Genomic DNA, 12,009 nt, shown 5'->3' on the forward strand with positions numbered 1-12,009 from the left:
AAGTATTCTAAAATTTAAAAATCTTGGAAAAGCAGCATGGACAGAAACAGTCGGACTATATACAATCACCTTTATGTGTATACGATGAATGAACGATTTACAGCAGACTGAAGAAAGACTGCGGTGCTGAAATGTAAAACGCAAAAGAACTTGTATTAGTCTGGCTTTCCAAAACGAACGGTTCCCTCATAGTGGGTAATTTATCGCAATATTTTCACGAACATAATTAAAACGAACGTTGTCGGCAGGATTCGAACCTGCGCGGGGAGACCCCAATGGATTTCTAGTCCATCGCCTTAACCACTCGGCCACGACAACAGATATCATGCTATACTAGATCATAGAATTTTAACAGGAAACCCTTTTTTGGTCATGACTCACAAACAAGAAATACACAAGTTGAAGTGTGTTAAAGAAAGAAGGGTTTCCCGGGGTAATAGCTTAGGTTTTAATAACTATGACGGTATTATATGTGTTGCTTAACTCGGTAACAGCACCAAAGTATTACCAGATTTCATCCTTTCGTTCATTTAACTTGACAGTCAGACTGACCATGAAGTCACAAAGAGTGAAAAATGAGAAGTAATCCTGAAGTTATGCAAAAACCATTATTTTCAGAAATAAATAAAAGCGGCCTTCTCTAAACTTATAATTTAAACCATTAAGTTTGTGCTCTGTTAACTTTTATGAGGACTTATTTGGGCGCTTGTTCCACAGCATGTAGGACGAGCTTATCTTCTCGCCTCACTGTGACGACGATGGCGACGGGCCCGAAAACGAACCACGGTGTTTAAACTGAAAGGACTCGACCCACCTGCCATTTAATCCCTCCACACGATGCAGGCTGTGCTAATAAAGAACCATCGGAGGACAGACTTTGCATGGATATGTAATTTTATGAACTAGCACGGCAATTGCGTCTGTTGTAGAATAGTGAGTCACGTGACCACACATCCACTCAGGCCTGCTGCTGTCAAGCTAGAGGCTGGAAGCAGCACTTCCGGTCTGGTGAATCTGTTAATAGTAAACAGTGGTGGACAAAGTACATGTACTTGAGTACAGAGCTGTCAAAAGTATTCACATTCATTACTCCAGTAGAAAATAGATACAAGGGGTTTTAAAATACTTCTGTAGAAGTTAAAGTAGCAACTCAAACTTTTTACTCAAGTAAAGGTGTAAAAGGTTTCAAAACTACTTCAAGTATTAAAACTAAAAGTAATGTAAGGGGAAAAAAATGCCATTAAGGACAAAAGCTTAGGCTGCGCCGCAGGGGCCTATAGTGCACTACCCCACTTCCCAAAAAAAACTTGTTTCTAAAGGCCATAATGACTATAACGTTATATTAATATGTTAATGTTGAAAATGAAGGCATTTTCGTACAATGCAAATACATTAAAGAACCATACATGTGTACTACTGAGCATTAACGTGTTTCATGGAGTGGAGGATATGATGACTAGTTGCCTATAAGTATTGTTATGGTGCAAAAAGTCAAACTTCACAGGCCTGTTATCAACAGCCTTTATGTGTGTTTTTTTAATGATGACAAGCCAAAATGAAATAAGAGTAACAAGGCTATCAAAATGTAAGGAGTAGAAAGTACAGATAATTGCGTGAAAATTTAAGGAGTAGAAGAAAAAGTTCGGCTGAAAAATAATGACTCCACTAAAGTATTAATACCCAAAATTTCTACTTAAGTAAGGTAACGAAGTATTTGTACTTTGTTACTTGACACCTCTGCTTGAGTACAGTACTTAAGTACATTTCTTTGAGTAGGCTTATCTGTGCTTTACTTGAGTATAATTTTTCGGGGACACTTATTTATTTTACTCCACTACATTTCTATCAGTGCTCTAGTTACTCACTACTTTAGCTTTGAAGTCAGCTTATGAATTTCCTTCTCTTTTCTGAAATCGGATCCTGAGACAGTAAACTGTGTTTGTGTAGTTCTGTTTGTCTCAGTGGTTTAGTCGTACCTGTATATCCTGCGTCTCCACGGTTAAATGGAGCAAACACAGAGCAGATTTCACTCAGTTCATGTAGAGGTGGTAATGATGGCTGTAATTCTCTACCTGAGCACCCATGGTCATATCTTCAGCCCGTGTTAGAGGTTTTTCAAATGAAGAATGATACGTATGGTTTGAAATGTTCTCCATGTTTCCCACTCTGCCCAAACATACAAACACTCACTGTCCAACCTGATAAAGCGTGCTGAGCTACGTAACGTTTGTTTCATTCCAGATGAACATTTCAAACTAAGTTGTCTGTGCTTGGAGTAACTTAGTGTCTGTTTTTATTCCATAGTATAGTTTTTAGAGATTTCAAGTAACTGTTTCTAAATAAACAGAATGTAACAGAATGTACTCCCATGTCGTCTTGACTGCACTTTGTGCTTTGTGAAAATACGTTTTGAGATATTTTAAGAAGTACTTTGAATACTTAAGTATTTTTAAAAGCAATTACTCCAGGACTTTAACTCAAGTCATAATTTGACAGAGCAACTTTCACTTGTATTGGAGTAATATTTGACCTGGAGTATACTTTGACTGAAGTAATGAAGCTGGGTACTTTGTCCACCACTGATAGTAAACATCTACAGCATTTCTTCCTCTTATAGATTATGGTAATGTGTTGTATTTGGGAGCCTCGGCTAAATGTTTGCAGGCCCTAAATAATGTATATCAATCTGCTCTGAGGTTTGTCACAGGTTGCACACGCCTTACTCATCACTGCAAACTTTATGTCAAAGCTGACTGGCCATCCCTGAGTGTACGCAGGCAGACACATTGGTTACGTTTGATTTATAAATCTCTTCTTGGCTTGGTCCCAATGTATTTGTGTGTGTATCTACAAAGATCAAAAAGCCACTATACCTTGCGCTTCTGCGACACTTTACAAATGTGTGTTCCCCGTGTTCAGACAGAGTTTGGTAAGACAGCATTCAGTTTTGCTGCTCCTACTGCTTGGAATACGCTCCAGAAGGACTTGAAATTGTCATATCTTATCTCACTTGATGCCTTTGGAGTGCCTGTGTTTTTAAATGCTGAATTTGTGATAACAAATTGCACTTTATTTACAAATTAGTTGCACTTTTAAATTATTGATTGTTTCTACATACCGTCTCTATACAGTTATGCTCATAAGTTTACATACCCTGGCAGAATTTATGGTTTCTTGGGTAGTTTCTGTTGTCTTCATGATATAAAAAGAGTAAACACAGTTGTTTGATAAAAATTTTGCTTCACCCAACCACTAACCATGACTTGTTTTTCTCTTATCATTCATTTTCTCTGAAAAATGACCAAAAAAAATCACAAATTCTACCAGGGTATGTAAACTTATGAGCACAACTGTATATGCTTCATGCTGTTGAGTTGTGCTATTTATTTTGACGTGTGCTGCTGACCTCTTGGTCAGGTCGCCCTTGTAAATGAGGTCTTGATCTTAATGGGTCTCATCTGGTTAATTATGGTTAAATAAAAAAATAAAAAAATAAACGTTATTTTTTGGTTGTTTACGTTCTTAAATTGGGTGAAAATAATATAAATATTCGTTTTTGTTAATCAAATCAGTCTTAAATATTGACTTTTCTCTTGTATTTGATTTGTAGTGCTTTTTTACTCTTTAGGACAGGTTGCTGTACTTCCGGTATGCTCAGTGATGTCAGACGTTAGCTTGACGCAGCGGCGCGGCCTGCTGTGTTTTCAACGGAGGGAGAGCTGAGAAGAAAAATGGCGTCTGCAGGCGACCCAGAGCGGGACACCGGCCATTCAGTCTGAGCTTTCCACCCTGAAATTGAGACCGGGGCTTGGTGGGGAACAACCGGGAACCACCTCCAGAACTGTTGGCTTCTTTCTCCCCCGCTTTGCTCCGGTGTGAGCAGCTGAATCAAGCCCCGAGATTGAAGCGGAACAGCAGAGACTCTCTCCTGCGATGAGGGGCAGAAGAGGAAGGCCGCCCAAACAAGCTGCTCTGATGCGGGAAGCTTCACCCGGGACAGTCCGAGGCTCCCGGGGCGGCCGGAGCAGAGGGATGCGTGGACGGGGGAGAGGCAGAGGAAGGGGTCGGGGACGTGGAGGAGGTGTTGGACTCATCGGATCCGGATCTACAGAGGTGGAGACAGAAACCTCCAGCCGGGAGAACTTTCATTCGTCCCGGGGCCGCAGGAAAGTTGGAGCCTGCAGCGCGGCGGCTTCATCGCGGGGCAGAGGAGGGAGAGGCAGGGGAAGGGGGACCAGAGGAAGGGGGTCCAGAGGAGGAGTGCGCCGGCCTCAAACCAAGGTGGTCTACGACGACAACAGCGACGAGGAGGATGATAATATAAGCTACAGGTCAGAGGAAGACGAACTCCTCAACGACAACCCTTTGTCGGATCTTGAAGAGGAGGAGGAGGAGGAGGCCTTGGGAAACGACTCTGACTACCTGGAGGAACTAGTAGAGGATGATGCCAGCTACTGTACGGAGAGCAGCTTCAAGAGCCACAGCACGCTGGGGAGCACTCCAGGTACGTTACTCTGCAAACATGCATTCTGAAAGCAGAAGAATCAAAGTGAGCTCTGTGTTTTTAGCTCAGGAGGAAAAGCAAGCCGCATTGTTCAAAATGGAGCTTGCACTCAGAAACAGGCCTTTGTTTACCGTGTGCTGGGCTGGCTGAGCGGCTCCACGCTTCAGCCTCTCTCATGTGCTGGACTTCTGTCGGATCAGCACATTTTTTTGTTGTCAATCTAAAACGGAGAATTTAATCAGTGCTTTCAGGGAGGTGTGTTTGATTCTGCGTGAATATAATCAGTGCTTTCATTCACACCGAGCAGGCTGCAGGGACTGTTTGACACCTTCAGTCCACTTCATTCATTCAGGGATGCACGAATGTAAACAAAGCTCCATCAAAACACACACTTTGTCCCACACATGCAAAAGGCCTCTTGTTGCCACTCCACTATTCTACCTTATTTATTAAAGTGCATGACACAAAGTCAAGTTTGACCCTCCAAACACACCAAATCACCTTTAAGTCACATTGATTTAACCTGTTTAACCCCTCCAACTGCACTACTCTAGTCTATAACTCACTATAATAACTCTGACAACACTTTGTTTTGTATTTTTGTTGCGTGCACAAACGCATTTCAATACTGTGTGGTGCTCTGTTGCTATAGTAACCACTCCTGCGTGATCAGGTGAGTAAATTAGAGTCGCCACGTTCCAACTTCTGCACATTGAGTTGTCTTCAAAAGTCAAATGACACTTTAGTTAAAGTTTCTCTGCAGAAGGGGGATTTGTTAATCACTGAAAACACACATGCAAGAATAAAAATGAAACTTTTAATTGTCTTAAAAAAATAAATAATGTTTATTTTTTAATATTTATATCCTGCAACATCAGGTTCCTTTGAAACTACTCCTTCAGGAGACGCATATTTATGTAGATTGACATTAGTCCACTACCACTGTCAGGCTTGGATGCAACACAAGTGCATTAAGGATCCCTCTCATGCCTCTGAGCTTGCATTGAGGAGGCAGAATATTTGTCCAAAGACATGAACATGAGAGCATCGTGCAGCAGAGTGTGAGCAGACATGCATACACACATATTCGTGCTGTTTCTTGCACATTGCACACCCGCCATGTCAACTCACAGTTACAGACGCTGTAGCTGTCAAGCCCCTAAACCCCTAATTATCACTACTTTTGCAGCATCAGTGATGAACCCCAGAGTTACACAACTCTTAATTAAAGATATTAGGGTTGATGATCTTGGATTCTCCTCCCTTTTTAAATGTTGCAGCAGTTTTCTTCTCACTGCGATAATAAGAAGAGTGTTGTGAAGCCTAATTTAATAGCTTTACTGACCCATTCATGAGCACAATAATTTATGTTATAATCCAGTATACACGGACAAATGAAGAATATATAATGTTTACCTTTGCATGTGACAAAGCAGTTAAACAACAGGCTTCAAATCAATCAAGCTTTGTTTACAGAGCACCTTTCATACAAATCAAATGCAATTCAAAGTGATTTACGATTGAAGGAAATCAAATCAAATATATGAGGACTAAACATAAAACAGAGATGCGATTAGAAGAAGAGACTTATGCACACAAATAGCAATACAATTTATATAAATAAACAACAAAGGGAAATGGTTAAAAAAGAACTACGTACAAGATAAAACTTGAGAAGTTAAGACAATCAAAATATAGAAATGAAAGTCTAAGATGAATCAAATAAATGATACAAATCGTTGTTACAAAATAAAAATTGAAGAGTTAAAAATACATGTAAAAATAGAATATTAAAATAAATATAAAGTGACTTTAAAATTATGAATTAAATGAAGTTGTGTGAGGTGTGCTCAACTTTGTGAAAAAGAACTCCCTTCAAATATTTCCCTATTAAATGCTGCCTTTGCATTTAACAGGGTGTTTTCAGTACCAAGAAATGTAACTGCATTTTGTTATTATTTATTTCAGAGGAGGAAAACACATCAGGGTTTAGAGATGTAGGGCGAGGGGAGAGGTGGAGGCACCTTGGGATTACTTACAGGATGCAGGATGGCTGCGAGCTCTGTATTGTTGCAGAATTGGCAGATCTAAGTCCACAGAGGCGTCGAGGCTGCGCGTACCTTTAAGGTATAAGTTGCACAGGCTGATGGTAAAAATAACGTGGAGACTCAAAGACACAATGGGTCTGGTGTTTTTCCTGTTCTGGAGACACGTTTGTTTTCTTTACAAATACCTGAATATTAAACTGCTGCAGCCTCAAACATGATTAAAGTAAGGCAAACGATACAGAGTGTTCTCCTTTGCTCCAGATTCTCTCTGTTTTGTTGTGTCTGCCACCCTTCCTCTCTCTCATGCCTCCTTTCATTGTCTCTCCTCACAGGCCGGAGAAGAAGCAGAGCCATCCGACCGCGCTCTCCTGTCTTTGAGGCTAAAGACATTCCCCTCTTGGACCCTCCCAAATCCTCCGAGGACCTCCTGGTTCCCCCCTCGCAGCTCCTCAACGTGTCGGCCGTGTACGAAGTCCTCCGCAACTTCGGCACGGTCCTGCGGCTCTCCCCGTTCCGCTTTGAGGACTTCTGTGCGGCGGTGGCCAGCCAGGAGCAGTGCACGCTGCTGGCAGAGACCCACATCTCGCTGCTCAAAGCGATCCTCAGAGAGGAGGACACATCAAACACCACATTCGGTCCCACGGACGTGAAGGACTCGGTCAACTCCACGCTGTACTTTGTGGACGGTATGACCTGGCCGGAGGTGGTGCGAGCGTACTGCGAGAGCGACCCGGAGTACCGACACATCTTGCCTTTCCAGGAGTGCGAGGATTACCCGTACGAACCTTTGGAGAGCAAAATCAAAGTTCTCCAGTTTTTGGTGGACCAGTTCCTGGCGACAAACATCGCCCGGGAGGAGCTCATGTCAGAAGGCGTGGTTGCCTACGATGACCACTGCAGGGTGTGCCACCGCCTCGGTGACCTGCTGTGCTGCGAGACGTGTTCGGCCGTGTACCATCTCGAGTGTGTGAAGCCGCCTCTACAGGAAGTGCCCGAAGACGAGTGGCAGTGCGAGGTGTGTGTGGCGCACAAGGTTCCCGGCGTGGTGGACTGCATCCCGGAGGTGCAGAGGAGCAAACCTTTCATCCGACAGCTGCCGATGGGCTACGACCGACACGACCGCAAATACTGGTTCCTTAACCGCCGCATTGTCGTGTAAGTGCAACATGCTTTTATGTGCAGAGGGGATGATCGTGCATGCAACACGCAAACGATATTAGACCAATCCTGCAGCTTCACAACATTAAGGAACACGTCCTTAAGATGGACTGTGTAAATCCACACCACTCTGTTACAGCGTCTTGCAGGATATGACATAATTTGTCAATCTTTCAAGTGTGCATGAATATAATTTACAAGTCTAAAACACAAGAATGATCTGGAAATCAATCCTGCAGCCTCACACACTTAAAGCTTGCATCACAGATTTGAAAATGCTGCTGCTGTCGATGAAACTGATGTGTCTAAGGCACTCCTCTAAACATTGGCGATGCAGGTCTTTTCTTGAGATGCACCAAACACAGTAACAGGTCTACAAAGCTCTGCACAGACTCATCCGATGTCTTCCTCCTTTCATATCAGAGAAATGAATGCCTCCCCCTTTAATATTGTAATTTTCCCAGCGTTTCTTCGCCCTGTTTGACCCCCCTTAATTCACAAGAGGTTAATCCCTGAGCAGCAAAACGACTCTCATTGAACATCTAAAGTGCATTTTCAGAAGTGTGTATTAAATTAGTTTAACTTTGATTACCAAATCGGCATCTTCTGCTCACACCAGGCTTCATCAAACTGGAGCAGAGCGGGGTCAAAGTGCAGGATCAGCCCGTGCTGTTTGACTGTGTCAGATTTCAAATCATACGTTGGGTCTTATGCATCAAATGCAGCCTCTGCAGATCTATATTGAGAAGAGAACATGTTGTTCAATGTTACAAACTGAAGCCTGAGGTGTAGGGAACATACTCCACATGATGCCTGAATAATTGAACACCTTGTTTCTGTTGTTTCACCGTTTGATCCCCGGTGTAATAAGCAGGTAATGAGCATTAAGGTGCAGAGTTCAGCAGAGACATGGTCTGCACTGTGATTGGACCGTCAGCAGTACCGGTCCCACACTTTGGAGCATCCTCTCTGTGTGGAGCAATCACAGATGGTGTGTGTGCTGGGTCAGCAGCAGCAGCAGGTCTGCTTCATAAACCATAAAGAAGCCCAGATGACCTGAACTACGTAACAGGGTCGGTGGTCTGATTATCCATCACGGCTGCAAGTCTCTCTCTCTCTCCCTCCTTCTTCTGCTCTCCATCCTGCTCCACAGTTCAGCCCCCAGCAGGTGCTGCTGTCCCGGTCTTCCCTCCCTTCAGAGGCTGCGTGTGTGTTTGTGCATACGAGCAGTGTGCACAGAGGGAAGTTTGTGCGGCTGGGTGTAAGTGCCTACGTGCAGTGAATGCTGTGCACAGCAATAAGGTGTGTGTGTGTGTGTGAGAGGGCACATGTGCCTCCAGTGCAGGATGCTGAACAGACACTACTGTTTCATGGCCTCAGGCTCCTCTCAGCCCCTCTGCATGGACCAAAGCTCTCCTGTAGTCTCCTCAGCTGCTGCTGCTGCATCAACTCAAGTCTCCTCGTCTCTTAGTTTAGGATGTTAAAGTTCTTTTGCTCTCAGGATTTTAGTCACATGTGTTGCAGACTGTGGTCGGTCATCTCTTCAGCCTACCTGAGGCTCAGAGTTGGAGTTGGAAGGCATTGTGATTTGTGTTTGAAGTTGTGGATCCAACATGTTGTGTAAAAGCACTCTGAGTGTGCCGTAGGGCAACTAAAGTGCGGTCCATTTACCGATTACCTTTCTCAGATACAGCTGACCTGAGAGAGCGCCGTATTTGGAAGCACTCGTTAAAATAAAATAGAAATAAAGATCCCTGAAAAACACTTTTATCTTCTTCTGTCGAGACCTCAGAGTCCAACGTCTGACTGTAGAAGTTTCCTCTCCTCTGTTGCATGTGGCGAAAGACTAATCTGCTGTCCCGGCATGCTCATGTGTGAAAATAAGAATAAAAACTCTTAAGACGGAAAGATGCAAAGAGACGACTTAAAGCTCCTGTGAGAACTTTGTCTCTGTGTTGATGACAGCGCCCCCTGTGGACAAAGCAATGCATCTTTCATCCCTGCAGATTTAGTCATGCACATTTGTAAGCAGTATTTTTTTTTTACTTGAACAACAAATCTCACCATGCTGTGTTCAAACAGTGAGCTGTACCACACTTCTTCAGCGTGCTGTGGATCATATCCCCTGACTCCTACCCCCCTCATAGTTATTACAGGTGTTATTAAATATGACGACATAGGAATGGTCTGTCCTGTTTGCTTTTGTAAGTCACAAAGAGACGTCACTGTTCATTTCAGTCTGTTTTGTAACAACTCAAAAACTCCTCACAGGAGCTTTAAGAAATAATTCATGCAGACTTCTTTAAGACAGTTTTATTTGTCTCTTCGTTAGGGACGGGCATCTCAAGCGTAGCTCTTCCGTAGTCATTGTGAACCATTTGACGATTAATTGAATAGTTGCGTTCCCTTGTTCTGTGACGCCTCGCCCTCTTTGCTGAGTTGCATCAGACTTATGCGATGTTCGAGTTTGCACTTTTGCACACTTGTCTTTCTTTTTTAAAGAAGTTCTTCATAGAACTCTCTGATGCCTGACAAAGTCTACTATTTGACAGTCGCTGCTAAACATTTGTTGATTATTGGAATAGTCCATCCAGAGACATTCGGAGAGAGAGACCCATTTAATGACTGTGCAAAGTTGTTGTAGATATAATATTAGATTTAGAGAACTCTATTGATCCCAGAAGGGCAATTTAGTTTGCTATCTACCAGCTTGTCAAATAAACAACACTTAACAACACTAACAAACAGACGAACGCTAACAGTCACAACACTCAACAGTACACATGTCTTTGACAACCACTAAGGGGCTCGTCATAAAAGAGTAAAAGCATACATTTAATAAGATAAGTATGGATATGATCTAGATCACGGGTTCCAAAACTTTTCAGCCTGTGACCCCCAAAATATAGCTGCCAAAGACTCCAGACCCCCAGAGTCCCTCAAAGTGATTTAATGTGTCTTCATTTAGCTGGTCTGCAGAAAATGATCCTACCTATATGAGCATGTGTCTGTGTTTCCTGTGCTGTTATGAATTAACCTGCTGCTACTGATGCTTTTGATAATTAACTGTTCACTAACCCTAAACTTAGGAGTCATCTGGAAACAAAGAAAGGCAGAAAACTCACATTTTCAAGGTTTTATTTCAACTTTTATTCAACTTTTTTTTTAATGTTTTCAGTATTTCCTTGTTCACCACAACTTAACAAAATATATACAAGTATTACAAAACCAACAAAGAGAAGAAGAAAAAAAAAATAATACTAATAAACAAATAATAATAATGAACTATACAAACAAAAATGAAGATACACATAACAAAACAAGGTAAATTAACAAAAAATAAATAATAATAGTAGAAAATATTTTCGGATAACTTTCTGGACGACATCTCACGACCCCCCATTTGTGTCTTGCGACCCCCCAGGGGGTCCCGACCCACACTTTAGCAACCTCTGATCTAGATATTCTACCTCTAAAGTTAGCTCTTAGCCTCTTTTTAGTTTATTCTTTGGTAGAAGTTCCTCTCAGAACTTTTGGTTTCTGCAGAAGTCTCTGTGTTTATCTCCATTTCTGAATCTCAGAGTTGCACTGATTTTTCCTTGAACTGTCTCTCATGCTTTCTGATGTTAATATGGACGTTTTTGTTCTATTTAGAGGCAAAAAAGCGAGCAGCACTCTTTTTTTCCGATGCACTGCACTTTTTGGAGATATGAGGTTTCAATCCGACAGACAGTGAACACATGCGAGGCGTTATTCAATAAACAGGAAGTGATTCCTCCGAGTCTGTCTCAGTAAAACCTGTAAACTGTCACATTAAGAACAGTTTATATCTTTTATCTTTGTTTTTATCCTGCTCATTCCTTCACTGTTGTGTCTCCTGATTTATTCTCCTCTCTTGTCTCCTCTACAGTGAGGAGGATGGCGAGCAGGAGGACAAAGCCATCTGGTACTACAGCACTAAGGTAAATGCTATTCATAATTTACACTCGCCATATTCACGCAGAACCTCCAAATGTTCCTTGTTTCTGGAGCAGAGACACTGTTCTTCGTCTTGCACTCATTGCGCCCTCCTGCTGCTCGTTGCAGGTCCAGCTAGCCGAGCTCATAGAGTGCTTGGACAAAGAGTACTGGGAGGCAGACCTGTATGCAGCACTTGAAGAGATCCGGGACGAGGTGCATGCACACATGGACATCACTGAAGACCTGACCAACAAGGCCCGCGGCAGCAACAAGTGTTTCCTCACTGCTGCGAATGGTAAACTCTCTCTCTCTCTCTCCTCTCTCTCTCTCTCTCTCTCT

The 12,009-nt window shown here is 42.6% G+C and overlaps 1 protein-coding gene and 1 non-coding gene across 6 annotated transcripts in view; one reads left to right on the plus strand and one right to left on the minus strand.

Moving 5' to 3' along the window:
* Positions 1-236: 236 nt before the first annotated feature.
* trnas-aga lies at positions 237-318 on the minus strand. Its single transcript has one exon. It is a non-coding gene; the product is annotated as a tRNA-Ser (tRNA).
* Positions 319-3,692: 3,374 nt separating this feature from the next.
* LOC117815861 (nucleosome-remodeling factor subunit BPTF-like) overlaps positions 3,693-12,009 on the plus strand; it is a 46,430-nt gene continuing 38,113 nt past the window's right edge. Inside the window, exons 1-4 of one of the 5 annotated variants that reach the window (XM_034687834.1) lie at positions 3,693-4,504; positions 6,885-7,707; positions 11,621-11,672; positions 11,797-11,965. In XM_034687834.1, the coding sequence (XP_034543725.1) occupies positions 3,934-4,504; positions 6,885-7,707; positions 11,621-11,672; positions 11,797-11,965 (1,615 nt within the window). In that variant the 5' untranslated portion in view covers positions 3,693-3,933. The remainder of the gene's footprint in view (positions 4,505-6,884; positions 7,708-11,620; positions 11,673-11,796; positions 11,966-12,009) is intronic. The other 4 variants (XM_034687835.1, XM_034687838.1, XM_034687837.1 and 1 more) reach the window with 4 other exon arrangements.

This window comes from Notolabrus celidotus, chromosome 7 (genome assembly GCF_009762535.1).
Source record: "Notolabrus celidotus isolate fNotCel1 chromosome 7, fNotCel1.pri, whole genome shotgun sequence".
In the NCBI taxonomy this organism is placed as follows: domain Eukaryota; kingdom Metazoa; phylum Chordata; class Actinopteri; order Labriformes; family Labridae; genus Notolabrus; species Notolabrus celidotus.